This window comes from Peromyscus maniculatus, chromosome 2, assembly GCF_049852395.1.
Source record: "Peromyscus maniculatus bairdii isolate BWxNUB_F1_BW_parent chromosome 2, HU_Pman_BW_mat_3.1, whole genome shotgun sequence".
NCBI classification, from domain to species: domain Eukaryota; kingdom Metazoa; phylum Chordata; class Mammalia; order Rodentia; family Cricetidae; genus Peromyscus; species Peromyscus maniculatus.
Window position 1 is genome coordinate 20,522,259 of NC_134853.1, and position 19,371 is coordinate 20,541,629.

A 19,371-nucleotide genomic window follows, 5' to 3' on the forward strand; every position below is an offset into this window, starting at 1 on the left:
CTCTGAAACTACATTCTTATCTTCATGTGAAAATAATCCTCCTCTGATGATGGACACTTTGTAGCCAGAATGGTTTCCTTTTTGTTCCCCTGCTCCACGTCTGAGTGAACTTTCTGTAATTCCTCACTCTGCAGTGGCTCCAGGGCATCAGAGATTAATTACATAAAGACAAAATCTTCACTGGTATAGGCGCTCCTCTCTGATGAGCTCTCCTTAAACTTCTCAACACTTGATCACATATTATCAGTTTTAATTGAATATAAGGAGTTGCCTCAAACCAATAAGCCTGCCATTGAAATAATAACAAAAGTTCTGTAGGGTGTGTTTTTCTTCCATTTTCAATCTATTTCCTTTTAACACACATATTAGCAACTGCAAATATTTCTGCTCCTGTGATGGTGAATTCCCCATATACCTGCCCCATGGTCTAGCATCCAGTCCTGGAGTATCCAGACACCTCTCTTCTTTGAGCCAATGATGTTGGGTGTCAAATGTCAGTGTTTTGTATTGCATAGGACATTCAAGGAAGGAAAGCCACTCAAGAATTGAAGTTTCAGCTCACTGACAACAAGGAGAAAAGGGTTTTGTGAACTGAATTTCAAACATCTGTACAAAGGCTTATTTATTTTTTTTATAAACAAGTTCCTTTAAATCAAAACACCTTTGATATATTCTCTATGTTCTGAGAGTAAATAATCACACCCTTTCAAATTTAGTCATTATTGTGTCCTGTTTGCAGTACCCAGTATACAAGACACTCCAGATATGCCACGATAGTCTTGTGACCAAAGTTGTGCAATGGATGAAAAACTTCTTCAGAAAAACAACTCTATAAAATCACAGAAAACAAGTAATATTCTCTACAATTTCTAATTACTTTAAAGTCTATGTACCTCCAGCAAACAATGACTATATTCTAATGTTACCCTAGGTATGGTAAGAAAGAACTATTTCATTCTAATGTTTATCCTAGATTCAGTGACTCTACTAGATTTAGATTCCACTCCCAGTACTCTCTCCCTGCATCCCCCACACCTGATTCCCTCCTGTTCCCATCCTCTTCCACTCTCAGTCCACTGAGAAAATTTATTCTATTTACCCTCCTCAAGGAAATTCTGTGTCCCCCCTTGAGCCCTCCTTGTTACTTAGCCTCTCTGGGTCTATGTGCTATAGTATGATTATCCATTTCTTGATAGCTAATATCCACTGATAAGTGAGTATATACCATGTTTGTCTTTCTGGATCTGGGTAACCTTACTCAGGATAATTTTTTTCTATTTCCATAATTAGCCTGAAAGTGTCATTTTTAACAGCTGAGAAACTCCATTGCAAATATATTATATCTTATTTATCCATTCCTCAGTTGAGGGTCACCTAGGTTGTTTACAGTTTCTGGTTAAAATTAATAACGCTGCTGTTAACATAGTTGATAAAGTGTCCTTGTGGCAGGATGGTATGTCTTTTGGGTCTATAACCAGGACTGGTATAGCTGGGGCCTGAAATAAATCTATCCCAAATTCATTTTCTGAGAAACTGCCATATTGAGTATCAAATTGGGTATACAAGTTTACCTTCCCACCAACAATGGAGAAGTGTTCCCCTTGTTCCAGCATGATCAAGTAGGCTTCATGCCACAGATGCAAGGATGGCTCAATATATGAAAATCAGTGAATGAAACCCACCATATAAACAAACTCAAAAAAAAATCCAACATGATCATCTCATTAGATCTCAATAAGTCTTTGACAATATCTAACACTCCACTCACAGTAAAAGTCTTGGAGAGATCAGGAATTCAAGGGATGTACTTAAACATAATAAAGACAGTTTACAGCAAACCTATAGTATGCATCAAATTAAATGGAGGTAGAGTCAAAGAAAATGAACTAAACTCAGCAACAAAACAAGGCTGTTCTTTCTCTCCACATCTATTCAATATAGTACTTAAAGGTTTAGCTAGAGCAATAATACACTAACGGAAATCAAGGGGATACAAATTGGAAAAGGAAAGATCCAAGAATTGCTATTTGTAGAAGATATGATAATGTATGTAAGTTATCCAAAAATCTATCAGGGAACTTCTACTGCTGATAAAAAAAAAACTAGAACATTTTATTTCAGTGAATCTTTTCTATTTTTTCTATTTAACTTCTTTTAGCTATGAGATGATTGTTTCCTGCTAGCTATTCCTTTTGAATATGAATTCTTCTTTTTTGTTATAGAACTTTCAGGTGTGCCTTTATATTACTAGCATGAGATCATTCTAAATTTTTGATGAGTATTTAATGAATGACATGAACTTCTCTCAAAACTGCCTTCATTGTTTCACAAAGTTTTGAGTGTGTTATGTTTTCATTTTCATTCAATTCTACGAAGTTATTGATTTATTTCCAAATATTTTTCTAACCCAGTTCTCATTAAGTAGATAGTTGTTCAGTTTCCATGAGTTTTGAAGATTCATCTTATTTCTGTTGTCGATATCCACCTTTAATCGATGGTGGTCAGATATGATTCAGGGCATTATTTCAATTGTCTTGTGTATGTTGAGACTTTATATCTGAGTAGGTGGTCAATTTTGTAGAAACCTATGTGTACTATAGGAGAGAAGATGCATTCTTTTCTGTTCAAGTACAATGTTCCATAAATATCTACTAGGTACACATAATTTATGATGTCATTTAGCATCTGTTTCAATACTTAACATTATTTGGATCATCTGCCAGTTGGCAAGAGTAGGTATGTTATTGAAGTCATCAACTATCATTGTGGTAGTGTCAATATATGATATTAGCTATTGTACTGCTTCTCTTATGGATTTGGTTGCCCTTGTGGTTGGTGTAATAATGTGTAGAATACTAATGACTTTATTGTAGCTTTTTCCCTTGAATATGTAGTCCCCTTATCCATTGTTTTTGGTTAGTTTTTGTTTGAACTCCATTTTGTCACATTTTAAAATGGTTATACCAACTTGATTCTTTGATCCCTTTTCTTGTAATGACTTTTTTCATCCTTGTACTCTAAGGTGGACTTCTGTCTTTAATAAGTGTATTTCTTGGACAGAAAATAAAGATATAGCCTGTCTCCTAATCTAATATGATAGTCTGTGTCTTTCTTTGGGGGAATTAAGACAATTGATATTGAGAATTATCAATGAGCAATATTTGTTGATTCTCATTGTTGTGTTTTGTGGTGTGAGGATTCCCCCTACTTCAGCCCAATTTTGAATTGATTTTTTGAGATTATTTATGCCTTGTGTTTTATTTGGTGTGGTTAACCTCTTAATATTGAAATTTTCCTTCTAGTCCCATCTCTAGATCTATATTTGTAGAAAGATACTGTAGATAGATAAATCTGGTTTAATTATTCAACGTTATCTTTCTCCATTTTTTTGTGATTGAAATTTTTGCTGAGTATAGTAATCTTGGTTGGCATCTCTGATTTTCTACAGGTTGTAGGATATCTGTCTATACCTTTCTGGTTTTCAATGTTTCCATTGTAATATCAGGTGGTATTCTAGTGAGTATACTTTTATATGATGCTTGTTTTTCCCTTGCAGCTTTTAATATTCTTTCTTTGGTCTGTAAAATCAGTGTTTTGATCACTATGTTTCCTCAAGAATTCCTTTTCTGATCCAGTTTGTTTGGTGTCTGTATTTTTTGTGTACTTTTAATAGGCACATCCTTCTTTATATTAGGGATATTTCTCCTGTGATTTTATTAAAAAATATGTTCAATGTTTTTTAACTAAGCTTTTTCTTTTCCTATTGTTCATATATTTGGTCTTCTCATATTTTTCCAGATTTCCTGGATGTTTTGTCTCTGAATTTTTTTTACTGAGGCATCTATGTCTCTTGTATTATCTTCAATGACTAAGATTCGCTATTACTTTTCATGTACCTTGTTGTGAGGCTTACCTCTGAGGTTTATGTTTCATTTTCAAAAAATCATTTCTGCTGCACCTCTGTTTGGATTTTCTTTAGTTACTCTATTTTTATTTCTTTAATTGTTTTCATTACTTCATTCCACTGGTTGCTTGTGTTTTCACAGCCTTATGAAGGGATTCATTTATATAATTTTTGTGATCTTTAAGCATACTCATAATACCTAATTTGAAGTCTGTGTCTTGTGCTTTAACACTATTGCATTTGTATTGAGCTACTCTACGACATCTTCTGGGTTCTGGTACAGGAATATTTTCTTTGCTGTCAATGGCTGTATTTTTGTGCTGGCATCTTGGCCTCTGGGTTTTGAAATGATGATGATAGTATTTGTTGATATCTGGTATTGTCTTCCTTAAGCATGTGTTTCTATGCTTGAGTTTTCTTGGACTCTCAGGATCTTAGCAACTGTTGGTAGCTGTGTATTGACTGAAGGAGTGCTTCTGACTCCCTTCCTGGTTTGCTCACTGTTGTTCCTGGCTTGGTCGTGTTTCTAGGTATTTGTAGCAGGCCCAAAGAATGGGGATTGCCTAGAATTTGGGGCCTGGAAATGTTCACAGGAAGAAGGAATGATGGGGCCACCATCAGGTTGGGTGGTATTTCCACGTAGTGGAGTCAGAGAGGAAGGACAAGCTCATTTAAGCAGTTTGCTACATGCCTGTAGATGAGACAGGGGATTGAAAATGGGGGAAATGAACAATAGTGAAGATTGTGTACCTGATTCCCAGGCCAGATTGGCCAGCAACTTCCCAGGTAGGGAATCTTACATTAATTTTCAAGATGTATAAATTTAATAAACTTTAATTCTTCCTTTTCATAGTGTAAACATTTTTTCATTATTTGTCTCATAATTTTATGCAATGTATTTGATGAAAGGAAGACAAACAGATCATGATTAAAATCTATTAATATGTGGCATTCATTTTTTCTTGTAATTCCAAATCATCACAACCATGTCTGAACTAATGTTCCTAGTATTTTTAGGGCTCCACTTACTTGCATTATGTAATAATATGACTTTTTACTATCTGGGTTAATCTTGTTACAACTCTCTAAACTATTTGATGAGAAGAGTTTAGAGTCTTCACTTAAAGATGAACTTCTTTCATTTCATGGGAAACCTATTTAATGCTGAAAATGTCCTCAGAGATAACTCCTATTTCATAAAGTTAAACACCAGATTCCAGAAAATATAGCAAACCAGTTAATCATCTTGTGTGTGAAAACTGACCAACTGCTCTACTGGAATATCTGTCAAGTCATAGATGTGATTATTCTTTTCCAGCACCACAAGCTTCTCCATATTGATTCAGAAAGCTCTCATTTCTTGTCATCACTGCCAGGAATAGACCATCCATTTTAGTTCAAACTTTACCTCACTTGATAACAGAAGTATGAGAAGTATGTGGTAATGCTCCATCCAACACAGGGTTCCTTATACATTTTCTTTCGTGACTACTTCTCACTCATTAATGTTAATTGACCCTCATCATCTATGAAAACCTTTGATTTGGGAACACTGCACTGACTTAAATAGATATTGTAGACCACAGTTCATTAACATCACTATACATCTATAAGAAAATGTTTGCAGAGTTATGTTATTGCACAATAAGACTGCTATTTATAAATGAACAAAATTGTGTCCTTCATATTGCCTCATGAGACATTTTGCTCTAAAATATGTACCTTAAAAGAGTTAACATGTGCCGGGCGGTGGTGGCGCACGCCTTTAATCCCAGCACTCGGGAGGCAGAGGCAGGCGGATCTCTGTGAGTTCGAGGCCAGCCTGGGCTACCAAGTGAGTTCCAGGAAAGGCGCAAAGCTATACAGAGAAACCCTGTCTCGAAAAACCAAAAAAAAAAAAAAAAAAAAGAGTTAACATGTCTAGATTCTTGTGTTCAGGAAACAAAGACAAAAAAGTGCTACTTTACATTCAATAGGCTTACTAAATATGTGAAGATCTGTATTTTATATCTAAACCATCAATATTTCTATCTCAGTGAAAGAAAGATAATACATAATCTCTAGGGACAGAAAGAATTGCTTTATCAGAGGCCTAATGTGATCATCTCCATGACATGGGGCATTGGCAAGTTAATATGTTTGATGTGTCATTTTCTAATAAATTTGTTTATTTATTTTTCTTAGGAGAAATAAAAAGCCCTACTGATACAATTACAAGATCTGTAATATCTGGCCTGTCCATTGTGACTCTGTTGTACTTACTGACTAATATATCATACTTGGCAGTTCTGACACCACAGGAAATCATCTCTTCAGGTATGATGAAGTAAAATTAAATTGGATAGATGCCTGTCTCTGATAAGAAATAAAGACCAAAGGTTTTATATACCTAAATGTATTTAGTATGCATACAGTGCTATAAAAATAATGTTTATTTTTGGGATATTCAATGAATATAATGAAAACAAAATAACCTAAATTATCTATTATATGATAACAACTAAATGATAGATCCAGAAAGCCATGTACCAAGAAAAACTAAAATAAAGGACTAAGACATACGAGTAGGAAAAGAGTAAAAAAGAATGTCAAGGTACCTGAACAATCAGGACAAGAACACAAAGAATAAACACTATGCTTAGATGCTTCATCCTTCAAAATACACATTTATCTTTACAATGAAAGAGGCTGTTTAAAATAGGTAACATCTCTTTACTTTCTTATATGTGAAACCCTCTGCCAAGATTTTCATTAAGGCTGTCATTTGTATCCATCAGAAGTGAATCAAAAAGCGAGTCACAATCAGTTCTCAGCCATATTTTGCACATTGTAATACTCTGTTCTTTTCTAGGATATTGCTTGTTATTTGTAAATGTGAGCACTAATTTTCATGATTGGCTCTTCTACATATACCCATTAGAATGTCACTAGGAATAAGTGTGGCCCTATCATCACTCATTCATTGCTTTCTGGGATTTCTCTATGTAGTCTGTAAAATTGTTAAAAACACATGAAAACTTTTCTTCAGAGACAAGTGCTTATTCTGGTTGGAACCAGAGCTTAAACTTTCCCTTCCTCCAGATGAGATTACTGGGGAAATTTCAATTCCAGGCCTGGGCAGCATTGATTTTAAATACTATGATTAAAAAAAAAAAAGAGAGGGGCACAAATAGTCTTACTTTGGCATTTTGAATTTTCATAGATTCTATTGCTGTCACATGGATGGACAGAGTCTTCCCTTCTGCACAATGGGTACTTTCTTTGGGGATCTCAACTTCACTGGTGACCAGCGGTTCTTCTGGAATACTTTCAGCATCAAGAATATTTTACTGTGCAAGTCAAAATGGACAATTACCTGTCATCTACTCAATGCTTAATGATCATCACTCTCCAGTTGTAGCAGTCATCCTGATTACCATTTTATCTTCTATTGCAATAATAGCTTCAGATTTAATCTACCTAGTGAAATATGTGGCGTTAGGAGCATCATGTGTAAATTTGCTGCATATGATAGGGTTGCTTAAACTAAGATACCAGAAGCCTGATCTAACAAGACCTTATAAGGTAAGTCAAAATGTAAATACTAATATCGAATATACAGCCTGTTTGCTGTTAAAAATTGCTCAGTAACTGTGAGATTCTTCTAACCAGTTTTCAACCCATTGTATGAGGTAGTAGCTCTATGTCTTCTAACCAAGCTTTAGTGATATGTGCTATTTGAAGCTTCATTTTTATTGTGTGAAAGCAGATAGCTGATACACTGCAAGAAAGATATCATCGTTATCTTCCAGGAAGCAAATAATAATACTCAAGAGAAAACTATAGTCCCCATGCTCAAATGAACAAGCTCACATAATAATTTCACAAAGTAGAAGAAGCATCCTCTTTTTGCTTATTTCCTTATCTGATATTTTATTTAATTTATGATTTTTAGCAAAGACTTATCATGGACAATTTTCATTCATATTATCTCTATAATATGTAAGTCACACATTTATATAACATAAATCCAGGGGTGTCACATCATCTTTGCTTTCCTTCTCAATATTCCTATGAATTTCATCAAAATTTAAGCTGTATCATGTTTGCAGAGATTATGCAAAATGATTTAAAAAAATTCTGTATTTTATGACAGTGACCATAATAAGTACATGAGTATTGTTAATAAGTTCCACAATAACAAATTTTCTCCTATGTACTCCTATATAATTCATCTTGGGATTCTTATAAATAGTTGAATACTGACCATATTTTGAGAAGTGTCATACTGTACCATATTCCATAATCTTCTCTCTTATAATTGCTTCCTCTTCAAGTACATCCTACATGAACAAAAGTGAATGATACATTGGATACATTGTAGTATCCCTGCTATATTTCAAATAATCATGTGGATAAGTAAGAGAAATTGGGATAAATATATTTTTAAACCTTGCTTTATTCAGGGAGCATAAAAAGAAATCATCATTAGTCAAAAATAATGTATAAATGTCATTTGTTGAGCACATTCTAGTGGACATGAGTCTCATATAGACTTTATTAGAGTCATATCAGATATCATTTTAGCAACAAAAAATCTGATGAACATATCAATTATCAGTTATGCACTTACACAATGCCTCTCAGATTCCTGTTTATTAACTTTCATTATCTTTCCTGAACATTGATCACAGTACATGGCAAATAAGAGTTGTAGGTGGAGTCTTGCTCTTCCACCACCTGCTCCCAAATAACCAATTCTGTTACTTAATATAAATGATAAATGCTCAGCCAACAGTTCAGGCTTTTTGCTAGATAATTCTTACACTTAAATTAATCCATATTTCTTATTTATGCTTTGGCACATGGCTTGGTACCTTTTCTTAGTATGGCATGCACATCTTCCTTCTCTGAATCTCTTTGTGACACTCCTGACTCTACCCCTCTTCATCCCAGCATCTTTAGTTTGGTCACTCCACCTATATTTCCTGGCTGGCAACTGGCCAATCAGTGTTTATTAAGCAAATTCAAGTGACAAATCTTTCCAGTTTACAAGAGGATTATCCCACAAAATTTCCTTTTTGTCTAATTAAAAAGTTTTAATTTTAACAGTATAATTATATACAACAAAACAGTTATTAAGAATTATATTTACACTATCCAGTCTATTTGTATTTGGAAAAATTAAAGAAAATACTTCATTATCTATCCTATGTTGGTGAGTCCAGAGATTTTACCTAAATCACTTTATATCCTAACTTGCATTATCCTTCCAGGATTATCAAAATTATCCTTTTATGTCTTTAAGGCTTATACACTTTATTACTCTCGTAAATTTCTTTTGGGAATTTGGTAGCAAGGAAAAGTATAACTATAACTATCTAGACTTCGACTCCATCAGAGACCTGAGAAGGATATAATATTATCTGAGTAAACAGGAAGTGCAGAGCAAAAACTTCCAAAACAAAGAAATGACAGAAACAGTCACCTGAATGGACAGTCATCCAAGGTTCCTCTGCAGTGTTGGAGATTCCATCTTTAACCTGCAGGACTAGAACATCTCACAGATGAACTGTGAAGCAGGATTTTTGAATAACTGCCATGCTTTGTCTTGGCAAAGATTGGCTATCACTTTCCTTTGTGTCTGGCTTGTCCAATATGGACAACATACTGTCAGCAGTTCATGCCAGGGAAGCTTCTTGCCCAGTGGATAACTTTCACTACAAAGAAACTAAACTCTATATGGAGTTTCTTTGATGCCCATCATCTACTCCGAAGCACGTTGGTACTTTTGGGAGCATACATTTATCATTTTCATAACAATCTTTGTTATTAAGACATCTTAAATGTCATATTTGAAGACCTCTATTGTATTTGAAGACCACCTGTCTATCTAAAATATATCTCCATATGATTTTGAAAACATACCCAATGTGACTATAGACTATTATAGATGACTATTAATCTCTATTTTGTTATAATTACATTTTTAAATGAGCTGTGTAAACATAACACTCCAAACAAAAGTAGAAATATAAAGTATAACAGAAATAACTTTAATTTCTATCAATAAACCAAATCTATACTAATTTAAACATTTAAGTTTGACAGTTGTTCTTGTAGATTAAAGTAGATTCAGTAATCCAACTTTTATCTCACCATTTCTATATTATAACCCCTTTTATTCATGCAGAAAGAGATCTTCGAATTTAATTCTTTTTCTAGCTTTTATCCTGACTATGACCAATAACAACTTGTAACCAATCCACCTTAAATGCCAAAAAAATTTATAGCTAATCTTTTAGGAATGTGGGCATTGTTTATTTTAGACTGCTTCATGTTGTTTGGTGGTACTAGTACTTTTGGGGAATCTTGACAAAATGGGATAATAATGAAGTCTTGTCTGCAAAGGTCTGTGAGGGTGGACCTACTCAACCAGCAGCCTTAAAATGTTTTGGATGCAGACTTTTGAGGAGACTATAACAGAGGAATTTTGAAATGCCTAGATAACCTAGGCCATCCATTTTCATTGGTGTCTCATCCTCTTATTCTGAATATACATAAAATTTAAAGGTAACATACATATCTACATTATTACAAGTATACACTGTATATTGTATACAAGTCAGCCAAAGAATCTAGACTCTCTGTGTAATTCACCTCTTAATGTAGCATATTTTAGTTTTTATTACTCTATTCCTTTTTTTTTTTTTTTTTTTTTTTTTTGGTTTTTCGAGACAGGGTTTCTCCGTGTAGCTTTGCGCCTTTCCTGGAGCTCACTTGGTAGCCCAGGCTGGCCTCGAACTCACAGAGATCCGCCTGGCTCTGCCTCCCGAGTGCTGGGATTAAAGGCGTGCGCCACCAACGCCCGGCACTCTATTCCTTTTTAAAGTACTTTCTGAACCCTTTTTCTTTTTCTTCAAAGCTTACATATATTGTTAAACACACTCTAACCTGTTTATAGGATTTTTTGGTCTGCATCTATCTTTACTGCATATCTGTATTTTTTTCTCACATGAGACAAATCTTAAATCGCTCTTAGTTCCCAGGATTTTCCAGTTTAGCACAAGGCAGTAGCACATGGTGTTTGGGGGCGAGTCTTAGGAGAGAATTTTCTATACTGCAGCTAGTGTGAGAGACTGGCTGAAGTAACCTGCCCCAGAGCTTAGCTCATGGCAAGGGTGAGAGACTGCAGGATCCCACCTTGCAGTGTAGTTCATGGTGAGCTGGCAGCTTTAAGGAGATGCATCTCTGTGCTGTGGCTGGCATGAGAGACATGAGACTAGGAACAGCGCTTGGCTCCATTTCTGTGTCTAGAACCCCTGTAAGCGTTTTAGTTCTTATGTAGATCTATGCCCCATTTTGGGTGCTATTTGTAGATGTAATGTTTCTGTCCTGACTGTCTGGTCCCAAATAACCAACTCTGAGACTTAATATAAATAATACATATTCAGTCAATAGCTCAGGCTTGTTGATAGTTAACACTTTAACTAAATTAACTCATATTTCTTATTTATGTTTTGCCATGTGGCTTGGTATTTTTCTTAGTATGGCATCATGGTCATCTTAACTTCTATCCATCTTTTGATGACTCTACTGAATCCATTCTTCTTCCTCCAAGCATCCTTAGTTTGGTTGATCTGCCTATAGTTAATATAGTTCTATTGAAAAATCTTTATAGTGTACTCAACAGCAAGGAGTATTTCAGTGTGATGTATGTCCAAAATAGAAACATTATTAATCTGAAATTGTGAAATCACTGAAAGCCTGGGTATTTGTGTAGCATAGTGCAAAGAATCAGCACAGCAGATGTTAAATAGAGCAATGTTCAGACCTATATTTAAGGACCTATTTGTTATCAGATATTATAAAATGGACACATAGAAAACACTCCTAGTGAAGAAAACACTGAGTCTTCTATATAATGGCATGTTGTATAAAACTGATTAACAATCTGAAAAGACACAGAATCTAATTATGTTCATTTGATGTTATAATACATTTAGCAGAACCATTTCCAAAATGACAAAAAACTAGACTTAGAAACATAGTTCTGAAGCCGGGCGGTGGTGGCACACGCCTTTAATCCCAGCGCTCGGAGGCAGAGCCAGGCGGATCTCTGTGAGCTCGAGGCCAGCCTGGGCTACCAAGTGAGTTCCAGGACAGGCGCAAAGCTACATAGAGAAACCCTGTCTCGGAAAAAAAAAAAAAAAAAAAAAAAACATAGTTCTGGAAAAAGCAAACAGAAAAAGGAATTGAGATGGTATTGACACAGAAAATTGAAGATAAAAAGAATCAAGTTCCCTAGTACGTTCTAGGACCAATCCCTGGTAAAAGACCTACAGCATGAAAAGTAGGTATTTGGTAATGGAAGGCTTGCTCTATTACCATTTCAAATATCATGTAAAATTACTGTTCTTTTATATATGAGAAGAAAAGTGAGAAGAAAACAAGAATTGTAGGGGAAATCATTAGATCCATTCTTACAAAATCTTGATATGTATAAGACCATTATGGATTTATAAAAATATGGAAAGCTACAAAATATTTTTCTGAGAAATACATACACAATAATTCTTAATAAAGTGTTTCCAATATGAATTAGAGACCACGTAAGGAGAATCAGATACAATAGGAAATTTTGGCTTAGTTAAAGAAATAAAAAGATAATTGAACATATTAAATCAATAAATATAATATTACACATAACTACACTTAAGGTCAGAAACCACATTTATTTTGTTAAAATATGTATTTGTACACATGCACATATTGAAAATAAACATAGAAATGGGATCAAAAGGAATGATGAACCCTAAAGAAAGTTTTTTTCAAAACAGTACACGTCACTTAATTTCTGTGAATAATTAATACATATTTCATTAATAATGAGACAATAATTGAAATTTTTTTCAAATTTGATTGGAATAAAGCAACAAGATACATCAAGGCACGTGCTAGATCAAAACTGATTCTTCTTTTTTTTTAATGAAACAACACAGTCTACAATTAGAGTATATCTCATCTCCATTTAGTGCATTTCTTACAATTCTAGCATTAAAGACAATTCCTATGTGGGGCAATCTGTAGCCCTCACTCCCGGCTTATGACACTTTGACAGATATTTTTATTTAGGTATCACTAATCTAAGAGTCTCCGTGAATTTCTTTTATTTTTTCTTTTGATTTTTCCTTATTAAGAAAATTTCTACTCACTCTACATACCACCCACAGATACCCCTCCTACCTCCTCCTACCTTCAAGGCCTCCCTACCTAGCCACCCCACATCCCCACATCCCCCAAATCAAGGTCTCCCATGGGGAGTCAGCAGAGTCTGGCATACTAAGCCTAGGCAGGTCCACTCCCCTCCCCACTCCACCAATGCTGCAAAAGGCATCAGACCACAGGCAATGAGCTCCAAAAAGCCTGCCCATGTACCAGGGACAGATCCCGATCCCCCTGCCTGGGTGCTCCCCAAACAGTTCGAACCAAGCAACTGTCTTCCTTATCCAGAGGGCATAGTCCAGTCCCAAGGGGGCTCGACAGCCACTAGTCAACAGTTCATAGGCTTCCACTAGTGTGGCTGGTCATCTCTACACATCTTCCCATCATGATCTCAAAGTCCCCCACCCCGAGAATCCCTCCTCTCTCTCATCCATTGGATTCAGCCTGTCGCTTGGATCTCTGCATCTGCCTCCATCAGTCACTAGACAAAGGCTCTATGATGACAACTAGGTTATTCACTAGACTGGTCACCAGAGTAGACCAGTCCAAGCACCCTCTGGACCACTACCAGCATTCCAAGGTGGGGGCATCCTTGTGGATACCTGAGAGCATCCCCAGCACCCTGCCTCTTCCTATTCCCATGATGTCCTCCTCTATCATGGCATCTCCCTCCCTCCCCTCCCACTATGTCCCTGCTCCAGGTCCACCCTCCCATTTCCCTATGTTTTCATGCCCCACACCTTGGCCTCTGCCACCCCTTCACTCCCAGTCCACTCATGTAGAACTCCTCCACTTCTTATTAGATGGGCCATCCATGTGTCCTTCCTAGAGTTTTACCCTGCTAGCTAGCCTTTCTGGAGCTGTGAGTTGGAGTCTGGCCATCCCTTCCCTTCCCTCACATCTAATATCCACTTATGAGTGAGTACATACCATGTTTTGTCCTTCTGAGTCTGGGTTACCTCACTCAGGATGATATTTTCTAGTTCCATCCATTTGCCTGCAAACCTCATGATGTCATTGTTTTTCTCTGCTGAGTAGTACTCCATTGTGTATATATATATATATATATATATATATATATATATATATATATATATATATATATATCACAATTTCTTTATCAAATTTGCAGTTGAGGGGCATCTAGGTTGTTTCCAGGTTCTGACTATTGCAAATAATGCTGATGTGAATATAGATGAACATGTGTCCTTATGGTAAGATTGAAGATACCTAGGGTATAAGCCTAAGAGTGGTATTGCTGGGTCTTGAGGAAGACTTATTCTCAATTTTCTGAGAAACTGCCATACTGATTTCCAAAGTGACTGTACAAGTTTGCACTCCCACCATCAGTGGAGGAGTGTTCTCCTTGCTCCACATCCTCTCCAACATAAGCTGTCTTCAGTGTTTTTGATCTGAGCCATTCTGACAGGGGTAAGATGTTATCTCAGAGTTGTTTATATTTACATTTCCCTGATGACTAAGGAGGTTGAGCAATTCCTTAAATGCCTTTCAGCCATTTGAGATTCTTCTGTTGAGAATTCTCTGTTAAGCTCTGTAGCCCAATTTTTAATTAAATTTTTCAATATTTTGAAGTCTAGCTTTTTGAGTTCTTTATATATTTTGGAGATCAGCCCTTGTCAGATGTGGGGTTGGTGAAGATATTTTCCCATTCTGTAGGCTGCTGTTTTGTCTTATAGATGGTGTCCTTTGCTCTACAAAAGCTTTTAAGTTTCAGGAGGTCTCATTTATTAATTGTTGCTCTCACTGTTGGTGCTACTGGTCTTATATTTAGGAAGTGATCTCCTGTGCTGATGCATTCAAGAGTACTTCCTGCTTTCCCTTCTGTCAAGTTCAGTGTAACTAGATTTATGTTGAGGTCTTTGTGTCACTTGGACTTGAGTTTTCTGCATGGTGACAGATATGGATCTATTTGAAATCTTCTGCATGTTGACATCCAGTTATGCCAGCACCATTTGTTGAATATGCTTTCTTTTTTCCATGGTACAGTTTTGGCTTTTTTGTTGAACATCATATGTTCACAAGTATGTGGATTAATGTCACGGTCTTCAATTCAATTCCATTGGTCCACGTGTTGGTTTTATGCCAGTACCAAGCTGTTTTTATTATTATAGCTCTAGTGTAGAGCTTGAAGTCAGGGATCATAATGCCTACAGAGGTTGCTTTATTATACAGGATTCTTTGAGCTATCCTAGCTTTTTTGTTTTTCCATATGAAGTTGAGTATTGTTCTTTCCAGGTCTGTGAAGAATTGTGTTGGTATTTTGATGGGGATTGCATTGAATCTGTAGATTGCTTTTGGCAAGATTGCCATTTTTACTATGTTAATTCTATCTATCCATGAGCATGGCAAATCTTTCCTTTTTCTGATATCTTCTTCAATTTCTTTCTTCAGAGACTTCAAGTCCTTATCATACAGGACTTTCACTTGCTTGGATAGAGTTTCCCCAACTCTATTTTATATTATTTGTGGCTATTGTAAAAGGTCATGTTTCCCTGATTTTTTTCTCAGCCCATTTATCATTTGTATATAGGAGGGCTACTGGCTTTTTGAGTTAATCTTGTATCCTGCCACCTTACTGAAGCAGTTTATCAGCTGTAGGAGGTCTCTGGTCGAATGTTTGGGGTCAATAATGTATACTATTATATCGTCTGCAAAAATGAAACTTTGACTTCTTCCTTTCCAATTTGTGTCCCCTTGATGTCCTTTTGTTCAAAAGACAGAGATTAATGAGAACAAGAAGAGATAATCAGACATTTATTTTGAAGCCAAAGTGGAAATAATTTTATGGAAAAAAGGAGATAAGCAAGAAGGAAAAAGGAATGAAAGGATGAATAAGAACATAACTGATTTATTTGTGGCTATAAAATTTTCAGAAAAAAACACTCATTACACATATAAATATATCACTACAGTATGCCAACTAAAAAATTAATAAAAAAAAGTAAGATAATAAGGAAGGGGGAAGTTTGCCTATGAGTAAATATGTAGTAGTTTTCCTAATTCAGATAAAAGATCATTGGAAGGACGAATAGTAGAATGATGCTGCTATTTCAATTTTTGGCAATCTACAAGGGAACCCTTTCCTCTATTGTTTGAAAATAAAGAGCTGGCTTTAGTGAAGAATGACTCAGCGGGATGAATAAAGTAGTAATTCAAGTACACTGTATGTAAATATGTAAGTTCACAATAACATTTTTGTTGCATGACTTCTAATTGGTCTTTTGATGAGTAACTCAGAGCCAGATATTGGGGTGAATACAGAAAGATGGAGAGACAAAGGAACAAGCCATTGCCATATCTCACCTGTCAGCTCCACAAATCCTTTGTTTGAATGCCTCTGAGTCTTGAGCCAAAAAACCTCTCTAGACAAAAGGTCTGTAGCCATGTTCCTGCCTCCTCATGAATTAAATACCTTTCTCTGCCCAGCCATATCACTTCCTATCTCAACCTCACTAGTGCTGGGATAAAAAGCTGTGTGCCTCCCAAGTACTGATAGCAAAGGATGATATCTCAAGTGCTGGGACTAAAGGTGTGTACCACCACTGCCTGGCTCTGTTTCTCTCCTAGACTGAATCAATCTCATGTAGACTAGGGGGGCTTTGAACTCACAGAGATCCAGATGTATCTCTGCCTCCCAAGTGCTAGGATTAAAGGTGTATGCTTCCATTGCCTGGCCTCTATGTTTAATCTAGTAGCTTGTTCTGTTCTCTGATCTTCAGGCAAATTTTATTAGGGTACAACAAAATTCACGACATATTTTTATGATATATGATATGCAATAAATTAATTTTTGACTAGCTAATACCAAGACTATACACTCTAAAACTTTTGAAGATATGTATGCACTCACTTCCTATTGGTTATGTAACAAATATAATGTTCTTTTGTCATAGGAACTTAGCATGCCATCAATAAGCTTAATTTTTTTCTCCTTTCAGGTGTGGCTTCCACTTATATTTGGATCTATAGCTTCATCAGTTTTTCTCATTTTCCTGCCAGTGATTCAATCTCCTAATATCGAACATGTCTATCAGGTTGTTTTTCTTTTCTGTGGATTTCTGTGTTACTGGCTTCAAGCTCACTTTAATGGACATGCTGTTTGTTTTGACACAATCACTTGTTACTGGCAATTGCTTTTCAATGTCTCGCCATCTGAGGACCAAGATAAATTAATTCCTTCCTAAAATCCTGATGGAAGGAGAAGTCTATTTGAAACTAAGCATAACCTAATTTTATTACAATTTTATTTTTAGATGTATATGTTGTTAAACACAATCCTTTCTTATATCATGTCCACCCCAAACAATATTACACAATTTCAATTTCACCTTCTAAACATCTTTATTCTGTGAATAATGAGTAGAAATAACATTAAAGTTTCTAAATACACAATAACTAAAAGAATATGGAAATTTCTTGTATCACTAAGTGATATATAAGTGTTCACAGCATTTCAGCATGTTGGCAAGTGTACTTTGCACACACACAACAAATCATAGCATTTATAATTAGATTTGTCTTTAGTCATATTTATCATATTTTCACTAAGAGGGAAAATTTGTGTAAAGTGCTGTCTAAGGAAAGGAATCAGTGTACTATAACCAAAGAGCCACATTCAGTGATTCCTCTCTGCTGCTCTCTCTGTACATTGACATTCTTCAACAATGGTGACAGAGACCACGCAACCTTACAGCCAAAAATATGTCCTTATTGACGCTTCAGAAAGTATTACCCAATCCAATCTATATAGCTAAATTTAAAAGGTTGGAGATCCCCAGAATTTTGAATGACTAAGGTTTTACTGGGTATTTTAGAAAGTAATCATTTATGCCCTATTGTAATTTGCTAGGCATTACATAGGCACATTTAGAGAAGTGATGGGAATATGGCAACATACAACATTGAATGAGATGACACAGCATCTTGTAAATTCATTACAAGGAAAGAAAACTGGGTTTCTGTCCTATGCAATATGTTTAATGTGTAAAGTAAACTTTCTGTAAGTTAACATATAAAACATATGAGAAAGAAATGTGAATTTCTCTACTTTGATCAGGACACACACACACACACACACACACACACACACACACACACATTTGACATAACTCTGTAACCCATAAATACAGTCATTGATTCATTAATCAAAAAATTTAAAAAATGTTTCAGATGGAAATGCTGACTGCCCTGATTATAACATTAAATACCATTATTCATCAAATTATAACATTCCATAAATTTTAAATAATTTAAAATTTTACAAATATATATTACACCAGTATGTCCTGTTTTCTTTCTAATAGCAATATTTTGAGATTTTTTGTTATATCTACGTGTATATTTCTTTATAATTTTCTTATTGTCTCCTCCATGCCCCCATCTCTCCTATCCCTCCTTCTTTCAAGTTTCTACCTTCCTACTAAGAAATTCTCACATCTGTCTTCATGACAGTTACATTTTATTACCCACTGTTTTCCCTTTCACCTTATATTAGACCTCTTTAATCACTCTCATGATTTTCTTTCTTCTTCAGTGTCCTACATACACCATACACACACACACACACACACACACACACACACACACACACATATATATATATATATATATATATATAATCTAGGTCTTATATGTGATATAAAATATCATATTTTTCTGTGTTGGTCAGCTTTTTGTCACTTAATATATTGACACCAAGTTTCATGAATTTTATCTAAACTGTCATGATTTGAAACGTTTTTAAAACTGAATAAAATTATAATGTGTATATCTACTACATTTTCTTTATCCATTTGCCTTTTGTGGATGTCAGATTAATTCCATATTTGACGTTTTTGAGAGTGTAGTAATAAACATGTATATGCATATATGTGTGTAGTATGTGGGCTTAGATTCTTTGGGTCTATAACCAGGAGTTACAAACACAGAACACATGGTTCTTCTAGGCTTTGTGAAAGTTCCATAATGATTTCTATAATGGTCACATAAATTTATAGTCCTATCAGCGGTGTATTTCTTCTTCACCTACATCAGTACCAGAATTTGTTGTTTGTTTTCATAAAGATGGGTTTTTGTTCTTCTAACAAGTAATCCCAGAGAAGCTGGGAAGCATCATACTTCCATGTTAACTAACCATGGAAAGACAGATGGTTGTGAGCTATCTCTTTTCTTTTTGATCTAGATTGCAAATTGAGAGAAAATGTGCATCCATGTTATTGATGATACTGGTCTATAGTTTTGGG

General features: G+C 35.4%; 1 protein-coding gene across 2 annotated transcripts in view; it reads left to right on the forward strand.

Moving 5' to 3' along the window:
• LOC102914399 (solute carrier family 7 member 12-like) overlaps nucleotides 1-18,735 on the forward strand; it is a 38,833-nt gene extending 20,098 nt beyond the window's left edge. For both annotated transcript variants that reach the window (XM_015988213.3, XM_076563815.1), the window contains 3 exons: nucleotides 6,089-6,220; nucleotides 7,107-7,468; nucleotides 17,068-18,735. In XM_015988213.3, coding sequence (XP_015843699.3) covers nucleotides 6,089-6,220; nucleotides 7,107-7,468; nucleotides 17,068-17,313 — 740 coding nt within the window. In that variant the 3' untranslated portion in view covers nucleotides 17,314-18,735. The remainder of the gene's footprint in view (nucleotides 1-6,088; nucleotides 6,221-7,106; nucleotides 7,469-17,067) is intronic.
• The last annotated feature ends 636 nt before the right edge of the window (nucleotides 18,736-19,371 follow it).